This window comes from Oreochromis niloticus, unplaced genomic scaffold, assembly GCF_001858045.2.
Source record: "Oreochromis niloticus isolate F11D_XX unplaced genomic scaffold, O_niloticus_UMD_NMBU tig00003244_pilon, whole genome shotgun sequence".
Taxonomy (NCBI): domain Eukaryota; kingdom Metazoa; phylum Chordata; class Actinopteri; order Cichliformes; family Cichlidae; genus Oreochromis; species Oreochromis niloticus.
This window is the reverse complement of record NW_020327821.1, coordinates 65,033-89,249: the sequence shown is the minus strand read 5'-3', so window position 1 is coordinate 89,249 and position 24,217 is coordinate 65,033. Positions and strand designations below refer to the sequence as shown.

The 24,217-nt window shown below is 38.2% G+C and overlaps 1 protein-coding gene across 3 annotated transcripts; it reads left to right on the top strand.

Moving 5' to 3' along the window:
- Nucleotides 1–11,492: 11,492 nt before the first annotated feature.
- LOC100712495 (docosahexaenoic acid omega-hydroxylase CYP4F3) lies at nucleotides 11,493–23,075 on the top strand. Of its 3 annotated transcripts, XR_003217922.1 has the most exons (17): nucleotides 11,493–11,792; nucleotides 11,975–12,119; nucleotides 12,212–12,265; nucleotides 12,468–12,595; nucleotides 14,049–14,170; nucleotides 14,250–14,396; nucleotides 14,730–14,859; nucleotides 15,903–15,969; nucleotides 16,133–16,262; nucleotides 16,356–16,489; nucleotides 16,737–16,801; nucleotides 16,886–16,968; nucleotides 17,052–17,118; nucleotides 18,784–18,870; nucleotides 19,037–19,086; nucleotides 22,516–22,603; nucleotides 22,977–23,075. XR_003217922.1 is itself a non-coding variant. In XM_019356225.2 (13 exons), exons 1-13 carry the CDS (start codon nucleotides 11,589–11,591, stop codon nucleotides 17,269–17,271), a joined length of 1,629 nt encoding a protein of 542 aa, XP_019211770.1. In that variant the 5' UTR covers nucleotides 11,494–11,588; the 3' UTR covers nucleotides 17,272–17,725. The 3 variants fall into 3 exon arrangements, 1 of the variants encoding a protein (XP_019211770.1); XR_002060823.2 differs by lacking the exons at nucleotides 18,784–18,870; nucleotides 19,037–19,086; nucleotides 22,516–22,603; nucleotides 22,977–23,075 and adding an exon at nucleotides 17,903–18,765 and having other exon boundaries at nucleotides 11,494–11,792; nucleotides 17,052–17,334; XM_019356225.2 differs by lacking the exons at nucleotides 18,784–18,870; nucleotides 19,037–19,086; nucleotides 22,516–22,603; nucleotides 22,977–23,075 and having other exon boundaries at nucleotides 11,494–11,792; nucleotides 17,052–17,725.
- The last annotated feature ends 1,142 nt before the right edge of the window (nucleotides 23,076–24,217 follow it).

The following is a 24,217-nucleotide window of genomic DNA, read 5'->3' as shown; positions in this document are numbered from 1 at the left end:
TTTTATGTTGCTGGTTTATTGGTGTAATTTAAGTCCACAAGTCATGTAAGTTCTATGTTGCCAGGGGAGTGTATAACACTTTGGACAGTAGGGGTAGCGGAGTGATTTGGGAACTGAGTCGGGTGCATAGCTGCTGCAAGCTTGCCATTCTGGCAGCTTGTTGGAAGATCAACAAACAACCTCCCAGAGGTCTGAAACAACAGAATCTGCAGAGACACACTTCTACAATAGTGCTGTGAACAAGGACTTACAGAGTTCAAATGGACACCTGGACTTGTTCCTCAGCTTTCTCCTGGGTCTTTCACTGCAGACCAATCAGACTCTCCTACAAGGCCTGTTGACACAGACAGAAAGCAGCTTAAATGCCAGTCAGGAAACAGTCCAGTACATCAAGGAGAATATCAGTAACAATCTGTCTGCAGAGAAAAACATCAATCTGTTCCATTGTCTTAATGACTTAAAAGATCAATCTCTAGTGGAGAACATCGAACACTACATGAGATCAGGTAACCTCTCCCGATTTCTCTTCCCCTGCTCAGTGGCAGCTCTGGTCTTCTTCTTATTGTCTTTAGAAGAAAATCTGGAGGTGTTTGACCTGAATAATATTCTGCTCCAGAGGAGGCTCTTCTGAGGCTCCTGCCAGTGGCCAAAGCCTCCAGTGAAGCTCTCTAAGTCCACAGATACAGTAGATTTACATATTAGTTTTAAGAGGAGGCAACAGTCATTAAACATTCACAAGCATAACAATGATTTGCAACAAGTAGCTGTTGGAAAATAATTTGTCAAAGTCAGCAGGCTCTTGTTTCCATATATGAATATTAAATACTGAATATCTTCTGCTGCCATGTGCTACTTAAGATTATTATTGTATATACTGGATATTTTTACCAAAAACATTTCTCTGAAAACAAAGTCATTTCTGAATTTAACGGACGAATAATAAAGTGTATAGCCAAGTTTCAAAACTTGGCTATACAGTTATCACTGCTTATAAATGCCAAACAAACCAAATTAGCTGATCTTGAATTACCCAGTAAATCTTGTATCTTTTGTGACATGGTGGCTTTATGATATACCTTCATCTGTGGTAAATAGTGCTCCAGTCATTTGAAGCTCTCCTTGATTGAGGTCAGTTTATATCCCTAGTTTATGTAAGGCTAGTTGGGGCTTTAGTTTGTGGAGTTTGCTTTCTCTCCAGGTATTCTGGCTTCCCTTCCAGAGCTCAAAGACATTTATGAATCTAAATTGGTTTGGCTAATCTTGTGATGAACCAGACAAATTAGATCAGCTAATCCTGGTTAGCCAGTTGACCTTGGATCTTCGAAATGACATGTGGAGAAAGTATCAGCTGCCACTATGAGCCGTAAACTGTGTACTAGAGCTATATAATCAGTGGCGGTCCTAGCCTGTTTGGCGCCCTGGGCGAACACCCCTCTGGCGCGCCCCCCCCCAACACACACACACATGAAGAGAGAGAGAGTATGCATTGTATGCAAACTGCTACTAAACAGACATCATAATTCGTCATACAATGAGAACAGGACAAATCAACAATTGACACTAATTAATATTATATTATTGTATATATTGTTTGGAGTTTAGTCTGTTACTGTTACTATTTTTACCATTTCTTCTTGGAGCAGCTGTAACCCACATAATTTCCTTAGGGATTAAGAAAGTATTCTGATTCTTAATGTTTTAGGATACATGACGTGCCATTATCCAATGACACATCTGCTTACCTGTGTCTTTTGCTCGTTTCTCCTTGTAGGAGCCATAACTAAATGTATTGAATTTTAATGATCACTGGGTTTTCATTTGTTTGGTTGCTATGGTGATGTGTAACGGGAGTCACGTGGGTGGTAGCGGTGACATTAAGAGGGCGTTGTCAGTCTGTCATTCACTGGTTTGATTTTGACAGAGCAGGGCTGGGTAGCCGTAGTTTTGTTGACCGCAGCACAACGAGTTTCCCCTTGTTGCATTAGAGCCTGTGATGTTTTAAGAGTTTGAATCGCGAGCCGATCACATTGCTCTGTAAACTTTTCAAGCACTTTAATAAACAAGGAAGCAATTCCACCTCTCGCATTATTGCGTAAAGTTGACAGCGCGTTAGGCAAATAGGCAGGCTCAGTCCCCGGCCTCTAGCGACTGTGGAAGTCGCTACACTCCTCCTCTTCTTTTCTCTTTTTTAAACTTTAAAAACGGGTTGTGTGTGAGACTTTAAATCAACAAAATATAAAATATACATTTTAAATTGTTATTGATCCCTTTACCCCGAGTCCTAAAGTGTATATTTATTTTTTACTCTTAAATATTTATTGTTTGTTTATTTGCACTGCTGTAACTGGAGCCTCGTCGTCTCGTCTCTCTATATACTGGACTGTATGTAGCGGAGATGACAATAAAGTTTACTTTGACTTCAGCAGAGAGCAGGCGCACCGAGGGCTCTCGCGCTCACTTTTCGCGTATAGAATTTTGAAAAAACATCGGTGCAAATTGTAAGTTTGTATCATAATGTCTGGTGTTTTCGTATTTGTTGGTTTGTTTTTATTTTGTTTTATTTTGCGAGTTGGTAATTTTTGCTGCTCCAGCCAGCCAGAGAATCCCCCGCCGCCCCGCCCTCTCCTCCCTGTGCCGCAAGCAGCAGGCGCACCTCGCAAACGGAGGGCGCCCTTACTCCCAGCAAACGGGCGATAGAAAACTGATCGGTGCCTACGACATTCCCAATATGCGCTGGCATGATGTCGGGGCAGCATGAGTACGAGCAATTTTTTGTTTTTTGCCAATGCCCGTGATGCCGCCCCCCACCACGATGCCGCCCCGGGCAACCGCCCGTGTCGCCCGTATCTAAAACCGCTACTGTATATAATAGCCCTGTTAGCATGTTAAAAGGGACTGTTTATTACCTGGAGACAGCAGTCGCCTCATTGTTCTGACACACATCACAAAACTATCTACAACACTACACACTAACTACACAAGACAACACATTAACTACACACTCCGAACACGCTAAACGTCACAAATCTCTCACAATTCAAAACTCTCTCTCTCTCTTTCTGCTGTCTTTCTCTCTCTCTCTCTCTCTCTCGCCGTCACTCCTAAAACTTCCCCCTCTTCCTAAACAACCAAATGCCATGTTGCCATATAATTTTTGATTGGTCGACGTAGTACATTTTTCCACCAACACGAACAGGCTGTTTTTTGTTTTTGTTATTTTTTTGGTCATAAGCAGAGAGTGTTTGCTAGCGCTGTCCTTAGACAGTAAACGTGACAAAACTATTCAGGAAAAAAACACGTGTATATATTGTTTATCATGACTCTGGTTTTAGGTGGCCTATCTGCACAATTTAAAAACTGGTATATATCACCTTGTTGCTTTGTCATCTTAAAGTGGTCATGTGATTGGCTTACCACGACTACTTTATTCTTCCTCAGCCAAACAGCAGCAGTCATGTGATTGTTTTGCCCCCTTAGCTCCAGGTGTTCTGCCAAAAAGTGATCGTCTGCCAGAAAGTGATTGCAGTTCGCTGGAGCACGCGCTGCTGCTTAAAGCTGTAGAGCCCAGATTACTTACAGCTACTTCCGTGCAACTGATATAAGGTGTGGTAAGCTGAAAACAGCTTCAACCATCTGTTTGTTGAAAAATAGTAACGTGACCGTGCACATTTTCTTGTTAGTAACGTTAACGGCGCTGTAACGATAGGAATAGTAATTAGTTAGATTATTTGTTACTGAAAAAAGTAACGCCATTACTTGTAACGCCGTTATTCCCATCACTGGTCTTCAGCTACAACAGATATCAGTAGCGCCCTCTGCAGTTTGTGTGTAGAAGTGAAAAATCTTACAGCACCTGGTATTCCCAGGAGGTTTCCCATATTACCTAGGCCCAATGCTGAAAGTTGAAGTACTGATTCAAGTTATTTACTCGAGCAAAAGTGAAAAATTACAGGCTCTGGAATGTCCTCAAAGTAAGAAAGTAAAAAGTAGACAGTTCTACTATCTATTTTTATGCACACGTAACTAGACCTTCTGCTATATTAATATACTACAAAATTAATATCAGTACATGAGAATACAAATGTTAAATGAGCTGTTACTCTTTGTGGATTAAACTCAACAAGATGTAACCTGATGTTTCACAGTTATGAGTTCCATTCCCTGCACTAAAAGTATACTGTATATTACTAAACTGTTTAAAGTTGGTATAATGACTGAGTTCAGTGAATGACTCTAAGCATCATTTTAAATGTAAATGAATTAATAATTAGAATAATTAAAATAACTTATAAGCACAGGTGCATTAGCATTAAACCTTGTGAACTGACTGTGTGTCAGTATCTCCTGCAGTCCACAGATATGACCTCTCTTCTTTCTCTCCTGTCCTGTCTTTTCTTACATCTTTCTGAGTGAATTTAGCTCTTTTTCTTTTCTCTCCCTCTGACATACAACAGCTCGACCTTTAGTTAGCAACACACTGTGCGACAAACTGCACACAAACAGTTTGCATGTTTGCTGAGCTGAAAAATATTACTCCCTTTATGTTCATTCCTCTTCTGTAGTGTTAGCAAGATGCTAACTATAGCAAATAGACACCTGCACTTGCTTCAGCCCCCTTTAACTGCCAAGTATAAGCTATAAATGACACCACTAAACTTAAAGTAATGAGCCTGATTTGAAAATTATAAGTAGAAAATACAGATATTTGCTTGAAAATGTAGGGAGTAAAAGTAAAATATCAGAAAAATAAATACTGGAGCAAAGTACTGATACCTGATAAATCTTCTTAAGTACAGTAGTAACAAAGTAAAAATACTTGGTTACTTCCCAACTCTGGAGATCAGATAAGGTTAAATGTATTGAGGGTGGTACACAACTCGTTCTCTGTCATAACAAAACCTTCAGAAGGTGAATGTAGGAAGATTTAGTGAATAACTTTAAATAAAAAATTAACACCTTCAATTTTTTCAACCTTGTGCTGTTAATTTTCACTCAACAATATTTATCTGAAGTCTTACTTCAGATGAAAGGAGTCTGCAGAGCATAAAGCTACTAACTGAAGCTGAACACTCACATACAAAAAAAATCTACAAATTAGTCCATCAGTTATGCCCATAATGCATAACAGAGTGTTAGCATGAAAACATTCATTTTAGTAAAAGGATCTGGATGTGCAAATACCTGGTGCTGTAAACGTTTCCACTTCTCTATACAAACTGCACAAGATGCTGCTGCTTCTTCAGAGAAGAGACTTGTGGCAACAATAAAATCACTTAATCATTTTTGCGAAAGATAAAATGGCCTTTGCTCACTGATTTTGAAAAGTCTCATATGCAGAGCTGTCTGTTACAAAAAATGTTGTCTGAACATATTTGTCTGTCTTAAGAAAGAAAGTAGTTTTAGGAAGCAAGTGCATTTCCCTTGTGTGCAGTCATATGTTCGTAACTCTGTTTGCCTGGTATATGCTGCATATAAGCTGAGAGTACAGGCATCAAAAGTTCACAGGAAATGTGGTTGCTAAGCTGCTGCTACATGCACTCATCACACTGATGAATAGGGCAGCAGTACAAGTTGTGTAGCATCAAAAAGGAACGACACAGACAAACGTGGTTCAGTTTCCCTTTTATAACTTGGATCTTTTTGGTCCTGTTTGATCCTCCGCTGAGCTCAAGTCAGTAACCTTGTGTTTAACAGTAATAAACAGATAAATTACAGACATGAATAGGTGTCTGCAACTTAAGACAAAGATTAAATGTTTAATTTATTCAGTTTAATTACTATGCAGCATTAACTCTGCAACAATTAAACTGATAACTAAAGTTACTTTTTCAGAGTGTTGAATGTGTTTTTATCCATGAAAGTAAATCATGTTTTGAGTTTTGATGTGGTTTTAAATGATTTGACTATGACTAGTTTTTAATTTTATCCAATTACTCATGGTTAACTTCCTGTTAAAGTCTTAATAATAAAGATGAGAGACTAATGAAAACGTCAGTTCTGTTTTTCTTCCTCAGAGAATCATGAGGGTTCAAAGTGCCTGTTTGCTGCTGCTCTGTGCCGCTGCGTTCTCACAAACCTACAATGATTTTGAAAGGAAACACATCCTTCTAGAGAAGAGCTCAGAGGTGAATTATGATAATATGATGAAAAACATCAACGGCAACAATAAATGCAAGGAAATAAATTCCGTCATCAAGGCGAGGGTGGAGGAAATTAATGTTGGCTTTGCTTATTTTATAGATTTTTCCTACAGGAGATTTACACAGAATTATCTGTCTTTAAATGTGCGATTCTCTCAGAGGTGACACCTACATTATGAGTAAACTGAAGCAGGAATCTGTGGACATCGGTCCTCCTGAACGCTGTGATTATCTGATCTGCTGCTACTAGAAAGTCATGTCTGAAGCTGATGTTGGATCATTTGTGAAATCTCAGGGTCCCCCTGTGTTATTCACCAAGCTGTCAATGTTTGATGGTGCGTTAAATAAAGACGCAAATATATTCAAAATTTTGTTTTATGTTGTTTGTTTAAGCAATTTTTAAGCGTTCAGATGAAAATCAGATCACATTTTTCAACATCCTCTTAATACTCTGAACATTTGGGCACAAGAAAATTAATATTTTAATTTTAAGTGAAAATCATTGACATGATGGTGAATATATATTTGGTGTTCTACTATGTGTGTGTGAAGAAACACATGACAGTGGCTTCTTCCAGGACTCCCAACAATCTGAGAGTGGATATTTATTGTAAGTGATATTTATAATATGGAAAGGATTAATTTCTCTCTACATCTGAAGAAAAATGAGTTTATTAAACTATGGGATAAGTGGATCAAGTTTGTTAAACCCGTTAAACCCGATTTTGTGGAGGCCGTAGACAAATGATGGTGATTTGTTATTTTATTTATTTAGTTAGCCTTTTTTCTTTTTAATTTTTACTAAAAAATAATAACAATAAAATAAAATGAAAACCATTGTAAGCAGTGAATACTTCTCTGAGGATCATCTCTGGTCCTTTTGGTCTGAAACATCCACTGGTGCCTGTAATTATCAATATATTTTATCACAATTACAATTACAATACCTTTTACTCTCAATAAGTGGCTTTACATGACATAGTCTTGTACTATTCTAAGGATATGATAGATGTACTGCAGAAGATAATCTGTATCATATCTCTATCAATATTATATCAGTTTTTCTTACTGCACATGCTTTTATGATTTTATGGACAAATATCCTGGACAAATAGATCAGGTCTGTTTTGCCTCTGGGGTCTCTCCTCAAAGTACAACATTCACTTGTAAATATGTTTGTCATCACAGCAGAACCTTTTTGTGAGTGTCAAATGGAAAATAAAGGAAGCAAAAGAGATGTTGCTCTCTCAGTGGTGTAGTTGTTCCTCTTTACATTTGTTTTATAATGTAAGTTGCCAAAGCCTGACATTTCAAAACAGCTTGCAAATCTTCCTCTAAATGAGTAGTTCTCAAACTGTTGTACACGTACCACTGGTGGTACTTGGGCTCCCTCTATTGGTACATGGGAAATCTCAAAAACAGAAAATTTAAGATTAAATAATTCACTGTGGCAAACTAAGAAATATTGACAACAAATGTTTTCTGTTGCTGTCTATGGTCAGTTTCTACGTTGGATGACAAATCATTCAAGTCTCTCTATCATTTATTCCTTATTATCACTTAGTTTGAGTTAAGCAAGTGTTGAACAGAAGCATGGTCACCAGAAAAAGACATAACTGTAAAGATCCTGACACTTAGTGAAATAAAAAAAGGCTACTAAAAATTACAGGATATTGGGAAATGAAAATATTTCCACCGAAACAGTTTATTATTTCACATTTTCAAAATGTTTTGTTTAATTAACAGATTTTACTGTTTTACCCATATTTTGTTGTAGTTTTGATGTGCTTGGACTTTACTTGAGAGTTTGTTTTAGTTTTCATCTGTTTTGGGTTCACCTTCTATTCATTTTCATATTTGTTTTTTATGGTTTTAAGAATTTATTAAATTCATAAATGTAATTAATTAAAAACCCACAACGGGTCTCTTCTGTTCTCAGACCAGTTTCTGTTCACAGATCTCTGACAGGGTGCATTACCAGGATGTAAGTACTAATAAGGTGTTACGTTGTGGTCACGAAAGAAACAATGTTGTTAGCAATAATTTTCTGGTAGTGTGTGATATTCACAGAACAAATTAATGTTGAGTCCAGGCACAGTGTTTGAGTAAGAGTTTTTTTTAACAAGGTTGTATGTGACAGATTATACTGCAAACAGTCCCTTATAACAACTGAAATATTGAAAAAACTACAACTGATATATACATCATTTTGTAATTCAAACCTTATTATTTAATTAGTTTGTTTATTCCCCTCTCTTTTGACTTCTCCCAATAATTATCTGGCAACCCTTTATATGTATCTGGTGTCCTTGTTTTAAAAAATGTATCTAAAATGAACTCTGCCTTTTACAATACTAATTATCCTACTAATTACAACAATAACATGCAGCTTATTGTCAATTGTCAGCTTATTTGTATGAAATGTGAACAACATCAACATCACTTTTCATCTGTGCCCCATGTAAGACCTAACCTGTCACGGCTGGGGCAGCAGTCGTGTGGTGTGGTGAGAAAAAGGATCCAAAATGCAGGTACTGGCTGGGGTGCGAGTGAGCTTTATTTGCAGAAGCGACAAAGTGGCAAAAACAGGAAGAGCAGAGCAGGGAGATAAGAAACCGAAACTGGGGAAAACTAAAGAATTAAGCTGAAACCAAACACACACGGGAGGAGGAGCAAAAAGCACAGAGAATGTGGGCAGACAGACGCAGAATGAACACAGGCAGACACACACTATAAATACACACGAGGTAATGAGGGGAATGACACACAGGAGGGGAGCACAGCTGAACCTAATTCACAAGACGACACACAGACCTACAAAGTAAAACAGGAAACACACAGACTGTTTACAACACAAACTCAGGGACACGAACAGAACACAGAGGAAAGACACAGGTAGGGATGATAAAACACTAAACACCAGAACCAACCCTAAGAACCAATACAAAATCAGGATTAACACAAAACACAAAGCAATACCAAAAATGAAACACAAAAGGCTGGGTCGAACGACCCAGGACCATGACCAGTACTCTAAAGAACTTTTTTTCTTTATTCACATTACTCAAAGTGGCAGCCTGAAAAACACTGATTGTTAAAGAGGCACCAAACTCACCTCGAGCCTCAAAGCTCTTAGTCTTTCCATAAAAATGTTATTTTTTTGTTGTTGTTGTAGCAAACCCACTAGGAAAAGTTTCATTGGTTTTAGAAGACACAATCTGTACATACAGACTCAGCTCCATTACTCTGTAATTCTCCACTTACATGGCTACTCGAAAGACCTCTGGTCCTACCAGTTGAGCTCTAAGCTAAAGAACATGAGGCTGAGGAAAATTAAAATGCCTAAAAAATGGAAAGGGAAGCAGAAGAGCAATGTCAAAAATCAGAGACATTTAAAAAAAGTCAATTCAAAGCTACTTACAGCTGATCTTTCTTTTATTTAGATTTCCCAATGTATACATTTTAAAAAATGTATTGTTGTTGCACTGAAATAAATATAATTTCATCCTGTTATGTAGAAACAGCATTTTTAGTCATAACATGATAACAGCATGTTATCAGTTGTAATGTTCCTGTAGAGGTATTTCAGCTGATATAAAAGACTGATTGCAGTATAATCTGTCACATATAATCTTCCTGAATCATGTGAGGAAAATTTAAAGTACAAACAGCATTTTAGTCACAAGTTGCATTATAATAATGTCACACTGTTGTTAAGGGCATTAGTAGGGTGTTAGTATCTGCATCATGATCATCATTTATCATTTATAAGGCATTACTCCTGCTTAGTATGTCATTTATAAAATAGATAGAAATGTTTATTCTTGATCAGTAACCTCATATATAACGCGCCCATGGTATCATTTAGAAAGTCTAAATGAGTGAATAACATTTAGATGCACATTCATAATCATAATGTTCAAGATTTGAGCTCATTGTTTGTGAGTGTGTTAACAGAGGTTTTATAAATACTCATTTCACATTTTAATTCATGGTTAATTTAGGCAGTCACTAGTTTTTATAAGATTTAAAAGTCTCAGCTTCCTTTACGGCAGAAAAATAGCACTGACAAAGTACAACGAGATACAGAACATACAAATATTTATTGCCAGATGCAAACATAACCTGTGTGAGGTTTTCAGAATACTAAAATGTCGGTAGGATCAGAGTCTAAACCAGAGTTTGTAAGAGGCGTTAAAGAGATAAAGATACACTGTGCAGTTGCAGCCACAGGGTAGCTGTGGCTCAGGAGGTCGAGAAAGTCACCTACACATCGGAAGGTTGGTGGTTCACTCTGCTCCAGTCGCCAGATATCCTTGATACTAAGACACTAACCCCAAGTTGCTCTTCGATGCATCCATCGGAGTTTGATTGTGTGTGAACATTAGAAAGCACTTGCATAGGTAAATCATAGAAAAAAGCACTTGGATGAATGAGGCAAGTTGTATAAAAGCACTTTGAGTGCTCAGAGGAGAAAAGCACCAGTCCATTTATCCTTTAACTTAAATATACTGAAGCTTCTTCAGTTAAAATAAAATGAATCAGGTTATCACTAAACAACTGTGAAGATTCCACAGAGCTTCACAAACAAGTGTAAACACCATAAACAAAGTGTCCATCGTACTAAACTGATAATGAAGGAGTTTAAATTTTCTTAAGTTCATTCCTGGGAGTCAACTTTCCTCTAGTTTTTAGTCTGCTAGCTAGCTTTAGTCAGACCAGTTAGCATCCGGTCTGATTCAGATCCAGAGTGCTCCTAAATTAAACAGAGAAGTCATGGTTAAACTCACCCTGTGCTTTTGCGCAAGTGAACTAAGTTGAAATGACGGTCTCTTTCTCTTTCTCATTTCATGAAACTCAGAGCAGCTTCTCTGGGTAAGCAGGTGATCAGGTTAAGAGGTGGTTCTCTGCCATCAAGGAGAATTCCCAGTAAGTGGGCATTTTCATGGAATCTTAAAATCCCAAGTCTGTAGAATGGAGATGTCACTGCATTAAATCAGTAAATACCAATAATTAATCTCCAAAATTCTCCAAAATACTGCGACAACACTATTTTTGGTACAGCAGTTCTTGCATAATATTTTACCTTTTTATAGCCATCATGACTTCTGTTTTTATATTTATTCACTTATTTCTTTTTTATACAGTTATCATTTTAAATTACCATGTGCAGTAGCCATATTGTTTATACTACATGTTATTATTATCATTGGGGGATTGCAAGAGTGAAACAGTTTGTAAAGTTATATTAAAATGTGACGAGACTAATGGAATACTATGTACATTTCATAACTTAGAACTAGAACTTCTGGTATTTATAATCAAAACTGGGGGAGGGAGTGTGTGTGAGTGGGGGGTGGAGCAATTTGCCTCTATAAGTACAACCAACAGAGCAGGGCCAGTAGTGGGAAACTTGAACCTCTGGATGCTAATTGCTCTCTCTCAGTGATGACTCTCCTGCACAGTGTTCTCTCTCTGGTCCTCAGCTGGACAGGTCTCTGTTCAGTCCTGTACATTTTCAGTACTGGACTGGTTGCTGTGGTTGCACTTTGGACTGTGAGGCTGCTGCTGCGTCACACCTGGTACTCTCACAGGTTGTCCTGTTTCAGCAAACCACAGACACGTTCGTGGCTGTTGGGCCATCTTGGGAAGGTACAACACACAGACATCATCTTTTTTTATGAACTATTTTAAATATTTGTAATCTCTACATGATGCAGCTATAGGTTTCACAGTTAAACAGAATCTACTTTTTGTTGCTATGTTACTATTTCTCTTTGATTGCTATAATCAGCACCGATCTTTAAGTCTTGTTTTGTGATAAAACATTATAGATGCAGAGCACAGAAGAAGGCCTCCAGCAGGTGGATGACCTGGTGCAGACATACAAACACTCCTGCTGCTGGTTCCTCGGTCCTTTCTATCACCTGGTCAGACTCTTTCATCCTGACTATGTCAAACCTCTGCTAATGGCACCCGGTAGGGTAAAACACCAACAGTCCGTCTGTATTATACCACATTTCCAAAGCCTTTGGTGTTTGCTTACATTGTTCATCATTTACTTCCTTCAGCCAGCATCACAGTGAAAGATGAATTAATTTATCACCACCTGCGCCCATGGCTGGGTGAGTGAAATATTTCAGTTTTCCTCATATGTTGCAAAGTTTACTGGAATTAAATCTTTCCCAGTATTGGTTTCCAATGTCATTGTACTATTGTACTATGTATGACTGTGCAATGACAATAAAGAGTTATCTTATCTTATTTTGTTCTAAAGGTCAAACGACAGTGCTCCTAACTACAAGTCTCTTTTTTTTGGGGTTTCAGGACACAGTCTGTTGATCAGTAACGGAGAGGTGTGGTCCCGCAAGAGACGACTGCTCACTCCAGCTTTCCATTTTGATATATTGAAGAGCTACATTGCCGTATTTAACTCCTCATCTAAAATCATGCATGTAAGATACACACAGCCACAGTTATGCGTACAAAAATCTGATCACATGACAGTTTGAGTTTATTCCTCAACTTATCGTCACACCTCCAAGCGGGCAATGTGGACAACCAAGTTTGTGAATGCGATAACTTGAGACGTAGGCTACATAGAGTTTTTAAATCTCAGACAAGCTCGATTCTCAGTGACCTCGGCCTCAAAGTCAGGGGTCACAGGTCAAGTTTTCTGAAAATGTTAAATTAAGTCACGTAGGATTATGAAATGGATATGATTAGTGTATTTACTGGGAGGGTGACGGGTACCACCGGTTACAAACAAGACAAGCAAACATTGTTAAAACTGGTACAACCATGAGAAAAATACGTTTTTCAGTTATTTTCAGATTCTAAATTAGTCATTCAGGTTTTAATTGCAGTAAGAGCACACAGAACACAGTAACAGCCACCTTAAGATGCTTTATACTGTTAGTTAAACAACCTACAGTATTGGAAAAAAAACCCAGCAGTAATCAAGTGACCTGCTATGAGCAAGCACATTCTGGTGGTGGGAAGGAAAAAGTTACATTTAGCAGGAAGAAACTTTCAGCAGAATAAGGCTCATCAATGTGATGCCTGTTATTCATATTTCTATGAAGAGTACTACACCCTCTACAAAACTACTGCATAATTTTCTGTAGTGATTTCCAGAATTGTCCAGCAGTCTGACATCATCTTGATAACACTGATGACTTGCAGTCATCAGTTACTCCTTCACTTGCAGGAAGGAGTTTTCTTCTACTTTCCTTTTAAAATTTTTCAGTTTTATGATTCATTTGTTTTAGTGCACCACATCTTTTAGCAGACACTCTTTCAAGAAGATCAAATGTTTCCTTATCAGCAATTTTCATAGTATGCACCGACTTTCTCACACGCTTTAAAACTGCTGTCATTTAAAACAATACACAGACAGTGGCACTGATGAGATGTTTGTATTTTTTATTAATAATAATAATAACTTAGATTTGTATAGATCGAGTAAAGACAAGTGGGGAAAAAAAGACTATTTACTTTAGATTCATGAAAGTGCAGAATGTGTTGAAGCATGGTAATATTCACATTACATGGGGGAGGGGGGGGTTGTTTGTTGTTTTGTTTTTATTTTTATTTATTCTCAGTTTTAAAAAAAATCCTTAAATTATCCAGGGGGCTGAACACAGGCAAACACACAATCTACATCTACACTGACTGCACAGAACTTAGGTGGTCTTTAAAATTCATGTGTATAACATAAGCTACCATATTTGAGATCAAATCATAGTGTTCACTGTTTGTCCAATAAAATCTTAAACCGATCCTGAACAGTTCAGCTGCTTTAAGTTAAAGACTTAGACCACATGAATCACCCCCCAAATATGATTTTGTTTCCTTTCTTATGCTGATATCTTTATCCTGTTAACCCCTCCTTGTTTCTGTTTTCAGGACAAGTGGTGCCGACTTGTAGCAGAAGGCAAAACTAATCTGGAGATGTTTGACCATGTCAGTCTGATGACTCTGGACAGTTTACTAAAATGTGCCTTCAGCTATGACAGCAACTGTCAGGAGTGAGAACAGCCACTTATTTCAATTGATATCTTCCATTTTTGTTGTAGTTGTCAGTTTCTAAAAAGATTGTCCCTCCAGGTCTCCCAGTGAGTACGTGTCAGCCATAGTGGAGCTCAGTGACCTGGCAACACGTCGGCGAGAAAATATTTTACACCACTGGGACTGGATTTACTGGAAGACTCAGCAGGGGAAACGATTCAAACAAGCCTTAAACACTGTACACAGGTAATGCTCTGACCTTCTGACATTTCTGTAGCTGAGTTACACGAGTTAAATAGGAGGCTGCAAGCGTGATGACACACTGTTACTGTCAAATGGTGCAGATGCAAATAACTGTCATATTTGTTGCTTATGTGCTTTTTTGTATTAATTGCTGTTGAAATCTAATGTTATGGATTGCTCTAGATATATACTTAACCATATGATGCTGTAAAAGTCTTTAAAAGTATTGTATAGTACTATAATAACCTGTAGTAATGTGTAATGTATTGTTTTACTTCAGAGTACTGTAAATACAATCTTGCAGTGTCAGTTTTAATCTGCTGTATTCTGATTCAGGTTCACCAGGGATGTGGTTCAGAAGCGTCGTACCTTCCTTAGCCAACAGAGGGAGACAGAAACACAATTGGATGTTGCCCTAACAGCTCGGAGGAGGAAAGATTTTGTAGACATTATACTGCTGACAAAGGTAAGGCAGAAAGAGTATAAGCAGTATTTCAACAGTTTTTTTCTGCTGAAGTATCTTTTACAGAAGGGGTCAGGCAGTAAGTTTTGCAACATGCACAGAAACAAGAACTTCCAGTCGGCATCTACGGCATTTTACACTACCATTAAGCATGTTCAACACAGCTTTTCTCTGGTTTTTATTAATATGCACCACTTAAGAGGAGAGAATGATGCTGCAGAAGGTTTTCAAAATCACACAGAGAGAAAAAAAAGAATATTATCTCAAGCTATATTTAGCTTACTACACTCTGCACTTTTAGTGCTGCTGTTTATTTCTAACATTCTAAACATTAAATGGTACTCAGTGTACCATTTTAGTGTACCCCATTTTTATGCTCCTGATCAACAAGGATCCCCAAAAGGATCCTGTCCCATCCAACTACCAGTCAATAACCTGCCCCAGTACCACATGAAAGCTCCCGTCGGGCATCATAGCGGCTAAGATGAACAGACAAATGGTTCAATACGTGATTGGGGAAGAGAAAGGAATTGGCTACTTTTAGATAGAACAGTCGCACAAGACTGCAAGACCAGGCTCACCAACCTATGCACAGCCAGGATTACTGCAAGAAAGTCTATGACTTAATGCCCCACACATGGATCCTGGAATTCCTAGAATTATACTAGATCAACATGACCCTAAAAGCCTTCATCAGGAACTCAACTGGGATGTGGCGTACAACACTAGAGGCCAACTTCAAGCCAATACCACATGCCACCATCAAGTGTAGGATCTACCAAGGAGATGCTCTGTCGCCACTGCTGATCTGCAAAGGCCTAAATCCCCTCAGTGAGATCATTAACAAGACTGGCTACAGATACCAAATTTTAAAATGGGAAATTACATGCATGGAAATCAAGTGAAAGGGAGTAGGTCTCAGTGAGTCAATAGTTAAAAGTAGATGCAAAAAGTGTGGTGAAGAAGGACATTTTAAATGCATTTTGTTCATGAGACTGTATCACTATTACAGATAAATATTATTACTAAATGTTTGTGTGTTGAAGGATGAAGATGGGAAAGGCCTGACAGATGAGGAGATACAGGCTGAGGCCAACACTTTCATGTTTGCAGGTGAGATGTTACTCTAACAGCGACCTCTGTGGTCTTATGTGAAAATCACACCATAATGGTAACAGCTGCTATACACTGTAGGAAGAGTAATGTCTCTTTAAAGCTGTAGTTGCCATTAAAATGTCCTCACACTTTGCAAATCTTCCTTCTTCTTCTTCTGCAGGTCACGACACAACAGCCAGTGCCATCTGCTGGACGTTGTATAATTTAGCACGCCATGAAGACTATCAGGAAAAATGCAGACAGGAAGTGATGGACCTGATGGAGGGACGAGATGGACAAGAAATTGAGTGGTCAGAAAATACAAATGCCAGCAACATTATTGGTAGTTTCAGATGTTTACATGTGAATATTATCTCAGTGCACTGACATGACTTGGTCTTAAGGGAGGATCTGTCCAACCTTCCCTTCACCACCATGTGCATCAAAGAGAGCCTCAGACTCCACTCTCCTGTGCCGGGTGTAACACGGAAGTACACCCAGGACATGGTGCTGCCAGGAAATCGCACAGTCCCAGCAGGTGAGGGGGGAAACTCTCTTTCAAGATTTACAAATAGACTTTCGAGATTAAACACTTGTGTCTTGTCCTGGATCACACTCTAATCATATTCTGTACTTCATTTGTGAGGCACTAATTTAAGGGATCCAATTTAAGGAGAGTTCATCACATTTGATGTCAAGTTAAGCAAACTCAGAAAGTTTTTGATCAGAAATGTTGGTGACCAATAAAGACTGAAGTTGTAAACCTACTAATTTTTGTAACACAGGTACAATCTGCCTGGTCAGCATTTATGGAACACACCATAACCCCACTGTCTGGACAAACCCACATGTAAGCACTTATACAATATAACATTAATTCCTGCTACAAATCTATTGTGTTTAATCTTTTAAACACGATTTGCTCTCTGCCAAGGAATTTGATCCCCTCCATTTTGACCCGAGCAACAAAAAGAGCCAAGCTTCTCATGCCTTCATCCCCTTCTCCTCAGGGCCCAGGTTCAGTTTCAGCATTCAGCCTTAATCTCAATAACACAAATAGGAAATGTGTTGGTAACAAATTAACAGGTATCTCTCCACAGGAACTGTATTGGTCAGAAATTTGCCATGGCGGAGCTTCGAGTTGTTGTAGCGCTGACCCTGCTCAGGTTTCGACTCACCCCAGGGGTGAACCCTGAACTCGGGAGCAGCTCGGGGAGAGTTCGCCGTCTTCCCCAAATCGTCCTGCGTGCAGAGGGCGGCCTGTGGCTGCAGCTGGAGCCTCTTAACAGAGTCACACAGAAGGAGCAGTCAGATAAATGAGTTACTAAAATAATATTGTAACTGCATTTAAGACTTAAGAAAAGATCAGCCAGATCTTAACAGGTAAAAAGTTGTTATGAGTCTTAATGCTAATGGAGTTACCTTTTAAAAAATATACAGAAAATGTTATTGTAATTACAATTATACTTTTAATTACAGATGTTATCAAATGCAACCAGATTGATCAAAGATTCCATATAAAATCATATGTAATAAATGGATATAAACATTGACATTGTTACATTTAATATTAGCTTAGCTTTGCCTGTGCCACAAACACTTGCTTCTCTAAGGTCCACCTGTTGATCCTCCTGAAGCTGTGCATGTCTGCAGCTACCAGAAAGTCTTGTTAGAAGCTGCTGATTGATTATTTATTTATGAAGTCCCCTTGTATTTTTCACCATACTGGACATGCTTATGTTGTGTTCAATAAAGACACAGAAATTCCTGATTACGTGTGTTGTTTTCCTCCAATGTATTTTGTTCACATGGGTTTTCAGTAGATGTTGTCATTTCACATATCAGTTTTCCATCATTGTATTTGGAGAATACAATAAAAGTTTCCATTTTTTAAATGTGCAACAGAGGCGTTACAACTAGTGTCGTAATGTTGTCTAATATGCAATCTAAGTGTGCAGGTGCCGCTCCGTGATTGGTGGATCCAGGGGACGGACCATATGGATCGGCTAACCAGCTGGAGACGACTTATATGCTGACCAGTCATTCATCCTCAGCTCATCCCAACCAGCAGACCTTTTGTTACTTGCTCACTGCTGTTCGTCTTATACAGAAGTATGTGGGGTGGACTGCATTTTTGTTTGATTATTGTTTTCTCATGTTTTTCTTTGTTAGGGAGGCAGGTTGTTGTCATTTGGTTTAATTTTTTAGAGTAGGTAAGTTTGTTAAATCCTTGAGATTTGGGCTTTAGATTGAGGCTCCTTTTTTGTTGTTGTTTTGGCGTTGGGTGCACCCTGAAGTTATAATCAGTTCCTTTCTTTGTGTCAAATAATCTTACAAATCAACTCATTGTAAATAAATCATTATCAAACTTTTCCAGTTGTGTGATGTGGCTGCTTGGGGTCTGATGAGGATGGATCACCCTTATGTTGTGGTCTGGCCACCCCTAGACGGGCCATAACAAGAGGGTTCACGACAGTCGCATGAGTTTTATTTTAATAACAGATGCATCCACAGGTGTATTCATATATGAATGACAAAGATATTCTTTAATGTCTTCAAACTTATTTTGCATATAGTACTGCTGTTACCTTGTTGCCCTCACAAGGTCTCCTGCTAGTTTCTTTTTAGTTTGTTTGTTTTTTTATAAGGAGACTCATCATGTTGTTAATTCTCAGAGTTCACACAGCAGCATGTTCCCTGGTTATGTTGGGTCGTTTTCTTGTATTTAGGATCTAACTGATGTCTTTGCAGCAACCTGTCAACCCATCCAAGTGCCACCCAGGCCCAATGCTGCTTAGCTTCAGAGAGCATGAGGTTGAATGTGTTCAGGGTGTCATGGATGTAAAGAACATTCTTGATCAGAAACTGACTTTTTACAGAACTTGGCCTCCATCATAATAACTGTTACAGAAGATGAAAGTAAGAACATTTAGTAACTAACTTGAAATAAAAAGTAAAGATACTTGTATTTCACTTGTAGATTCAAATCTGTTTTGAACCTTGTGCAGTTACTTTTTATTCTATGTTTTATTCTAATGTTCATCTGATGTCTTATGGATGAAACGCATGACATTATTAACTGAAGCTGCTTTCCTGTGAGGAAGATGGTGACACCCACATCATGAATAAACTAAAGTAAGCATCTCTACACATTTGTCCTCTTGAATGCTGTGCATGTCTGATCTGAAGCTACCAGAAAGGTTTGTTCGAAGGTGTTGTTGGTCATCTATAAAATCTGAGGTAAACCTGTCAGGGTTCCTGGGTCGTTGACCCAGTGCTTTCAGTTTTGTCACGTTTAGTTTATGTTGCCACATCAATGTTCTCACTTCCTGCTTTTCCTGTGTCAGCTCGTCTCTTGTGCCGTTAGCCAGATTATGTTCAGCTGTGTACTCACCGGTCTCTCATTATCATCCTCATCAGTCTGTGTATTTAAGTCCTCTGTTTCCACTCGTTCACTGTCGTGTCATTGATGTTATGTTGTCGTTTCCACCTGCGTTCAGTTCAGCCAGCCATTCAGTCTTTCAGCCATTCAGTCCTTTCGTTCCTGCCCTGTTCATCCACGCTTCATAATAAACCATCTTCAGTTCTTCACCATCCACGAGTCCTGCGTTTGGGTCACTTCCTCACCTCCACACGACACAAATCCTGACAAAACCCTGTTCAATGTTTAATGGTGTGTTAACTGAAGACGCAAAGAAATCTTGATTATGTGTGTGGTTTTTGTTTAAGGACTTTGTCTTTTTTCAATTGTCCTTTTTGATAAAGCTCATAGTTAGTGTTGGATCAGGTGACCCTGAACCCTTTCTTAATTATGTTGCAAAAGGCTATGCTTTGGTGGGCTTGGCATGATGAGTTTTTCCTTCCCACTGTCACCTAGAGCTTCTCATAGGGAGTCATCTGATTTGAGGGGTTTTCTCTGTAATATTGTCGATTCTTTACAGTATAAAGCACCTTGATGTAACCATGGTTGTGAATTGGTGGTATGTAAAGAAAACTGAAACACAGGAGGCTGTGACAAGTAGGAAGTGAGATGACAAATTATTACTACCAAGTGCAAAAAAAATAAAAAATAAAAATAATAACGCATATAGTACAGTTCAATGCACAATTGTACTTAAATATATAGGAGATCCAGTCTAGTAGGGTCTTATTTTACAACAGTTATTTGCAAGTGCACAAGATCTCATTGACCAACAGAAGGAGACAAATCCCAAAGACCCTAACACAGAGAAAAAACCCAACAATCAGACGACTCCCTGTGTGCAAGCACTTGGCGACAGGGGGGAAGGGAAAACTCTCTCTTAATAGGAAGAAACCTCAGGCAGAACCAAGCCCAGAACAGGGAAGCCATCTGCCGTAATCAGAAGACAGGACAAAAGACACACTGTGACAAAAAAACACTGTCTTCCAATTAAGCAAGAATTTCTTTGTTTTTGTAAATGTAAGTTTTTGCAGGTGTGTGCATATTAAAGACAGCTGCTGTAGTTGATTGACTCACTCAGTTAGGATGTTCCTTGACTTTCAATACTTCTACATTAACATTTGCCATCTCGTTTTTCCCTATCAGAGCCAACAGTAGCCAAGTCTCGATCTAGTAATAACAACTGCATCTCTTCTTTTGTCAATAAAGAAATATTTTTCAGTTCTCACTGTATTCTGTATTCTGTCAGGATAGCCCTTGCCTTTTTAGCATTTTAACATAAACCTTGAGTGGGAGAGGGAGACTGCCTGGCAATGCCAGTTGCTGTGAACTTTTTCCCTTCTCTATACTAACAGCAGAGGGCGCTCCTGCCATTCAATGAAGAACCTGCATCTGGAAATACTTGATAACAATGAGAGCTCTTAAAACCTTGTTTTAAAAGTTAAAAGTGACAATTTAAACAATATAACTTACTTGACCAACTCGTGTATTTTCTAGTAGACGTCTGGGTTTGTGACTGTGACATCCATAGATGCTGTATGTAGATTATTAGCATCGCTGCATTCACAGTTTCTCTGGTCATAAACTCACAGAGATGCCCACGATGGTGGTAACTGACAGTGTAACACTATCGTTACTTGAAGGCTTTTAATTTAAAGTACAACACTATGATCTGACTTTCAGCTTTGATTTGCTTTTACATTGGATTAGCAGGGTGCTAACTATAGCTGTCTGATATAATGCATAGCTTTAATAATAATGTACTGTGGGGAAATTCCTCTCTGCATTTAACCCATTCACTCAGTGCACAAACAAATATTTGTATGTGCTGTAAAGAAAGTAGTTCTTGAAAGTAGGTGCATTTCCTTCATTTGCAGCCACATTGCTGTGACTCTGCTGGTGTGATTTTTGTGTATACCACATAAAGGCTGAGAGTACAGACATGAAGTGGACAGGAAATGTGGTTGCTAAGCTATGTGTGCTGGTGTGACTGGTAACCAGGGCAGTAGTACAAGCTGTGTAGCATAAAAGGGGCTGACACAGAGAAATCAGGGTTCATTTTTCCTCTTTCTAATTTTCCCTTTTCGGATGAGCCTCAGCTGCACACAGGTCAGTCTGTGAACTATTCTGATTTTAACAAAAGTTTGCATTTGTGCAACTTTTTGCTCAAGTGTAATAAAATTTAAGGAGATCTTTAGACCTACTTAAACATCGTTTAATCTCCTTGCATCCTGATATTACATTTATTTATTTATTTATTTATTTGTGTGTGTGTGCGTGTGTGTGTGGGGGGGGGGATAAAAATTCCTCTGTTCTAACATTCCTCTGCATGTTCAAATTAAAACAACCTCTCCTCACCATGATGGGGATCAGAGCACTGGGACTGAAATACCTGCTAATTTAGTGTTAAACCTAGTTCAATAACTACACCAGCTTTAGACTTGCCATCACATACCAGTATTCTGATACTGATACCAGTAGCACATATACACACTGAAACACTCAAAGTAAATGACTGTGTTGTTATTGTTGTAAATCTTGTAGTTGGAGGCTCTTGGGTAGTTATTCCCATTCAGTCAGAGGTGTCATCATCTGTATGTGTCAGGTGTTCTGTCTGTCAGAAAACTCTTCAGTATTTGTTCTTCAAAGAGCTCCAAGCCAGCAGTAATCGGTCTAGGCCCTTTGGTCACGTCTACATTGGTATCCACATCAGATTTTGGGGTTTCATCATCTTAAAATGCAAATGAAGAAAAAGTTGTGTTTGACTCATTATTGAAGTTCATAGAATTTTGAAGTGAAATTTCTGTGTCAAAATGAAGACCAGATCAAATTTATGGGACATTAAACGGGTTTCGATACTTTTGTTGTGATACTATCACAAATGTATTTAATAAAATGCGCTTTGAAATAATATCCTCTAACTGCTAAATCCTTTTAATCTGTTTGAATCTGCTCAAACAGACAATAAAGACAGGAAAACAACAGAAACCCATCATATTCTAGTCTCAGTGAATTTGCATATCTGATAAACATGATGTGGTTTCTGTGATTAGGTCAATCTTGCTAAAGCTTAATATCTGAAATGTCTCCATTGATTTGTGTTTAGTTTGACACTGTAGAATTAATTCACTGTAACCATTCAGGGAAATTCACTGACTGAAGATATCTTTACCAGCTGGTGCTGCAGACGACCACCTTGTACCCAAACCAGCAACCAACTCACAAGTCAAAGTAAGTCTGCTGTCAGTAAAACAAAAACTAAGGTAATTTTGAGAAGTGTGGCAAACAAAATTTTGGTAAGATATAAAAAAGTTGTTTCTAATGTAACACTAACAGTCAATGAAGTAAGGGGTAAGTCTATGCAGAGTATTATTTTCATTATTTTACACATTATTTTCTGTGAGTATTGTTTTATTATACCTGTAATCTAAAAGCTTTTAGAAAAATAACCACAAAGTTCATTTTCCAGATCACATTGCTACACGTATCTATCTTGATTTTAAGTTTTTTAAGTAGGTTTTTTATGATTGTTGAATTATATCAATGAAACCAAAACAGTACAGAGGAGAGACTCATTTAAATATTCTCTGTTTTTCTTCCCCAGGGAATCATGAGGGTTCAGAGTGCCTGTTTGCTGCTGCTGCTGCTCTGTGCTGCTGTGCTCTCGCAAACTTACGATGATTTCAAAAGGAAACACATCCTTAAATCATGTGACGACATGATGAAAACTGTCAATGACGACAGTCAATGCAAGCCAGTAAACACATTTATCATAGCGAATGAAGAAGAAGTTAAGGCTTTGTGTAAAGGTAAAGACAATCGAACCATCACGTACAAATTTGATGTTATTGACTGTAAGAGGAAAAAGAAAAAGCCTTGTGAATACAAGGCTCGACCACTCGAAGGAGAGGAGAAGAAGATAAAATGTGAAAATTCTGAACCTGTACATCTTGAGAGAGGCATATATGACGATTTTGATTATGACATTGAAAATTAAAGATTGTTGAGTTGTTTTTTCAGTTTTCTTTGCTGTACGATCTTTACCTTCCAGTATAAAGCATCTTGACGTGACTGTTGTTGTGATCTGGCGCTGTATAAAAAAAACTGAACTGAACTAACAAAGACTCAGAAAAATTTTAGCTATGCCACAAACCCTTTAATGTTGCCTTTGCTAAGTTTTGATTATTTGTTTTCGATTGTTTCATTGTTTATTCATGCTTTCTTTTTTACTTCTTTGTGTAACGTTTATGGGTCAAAATGTTAAAAATGTATTTGCAAGTGATGACATTTGCAAATTAGTATTTTTCAATTTTATCTGCATATTTCTGAAAAATAAACCACATTCACATTTTGCTTTAAAGCACAAAATAAGCATTTCTGAGTACTTCTCTGAGGACCATCTCCGGACATTGGTTCTCTCTATGCATATCTGGTCTGCAGCTAATTGAAAGGCTTGTATGAAGTTGTTTTTTGATCATTCGAAATCTGCATGTGTGATAAATAAAGAGGCAGAAAAACCTTATGTGTGTGTGTGTGTGTGTGTGTGTGTGTGTGTTTCTTGTAACCAGTTAAGCGGTTCACATACTTTTTGTTTGATTGTGCTAAAGAACAAAAAAATATACATACTAATCAAATAATATAAAATGAATACTTGCTACATGCTATTCTTCCTTAAAGTGCATTCTGTATTCTGAAAAAGAGAGACATGATTTCCACTGAGCTATCAAAACAAGCCTTCCTGTGTCATCACAACTTCACAATTGTTCAGTAAAAACTACATTTACCTTATGAAAGGCACATTTGAGCTTTTATGCTTGCGCTCATTAGCACGACACGAGTGTTGAA

Coding starts and splice junctions, on each gene's coding strand:
- LOC100712495 (XM_019356225.2), top strand. CDS start 11,589: ATGACTCTCCTGCACAGTGTTCTCTCTCTGGTCCTCAGCTGGACAGGT. Junction 11,793..11,974: donor TGTTGGGCCATCTTGGGAAG/GTACAACACACA, acceptor AAAACATTATAG/ATGCAGAGCACAGAAGAAGG. Junction 12,596..14,048: donor CCTCATCTAAAATCATGCAT/GTAAGATACACA, acceptor TTCTGTTTTCAG/GACAAGTGGTGCCGACTTGT.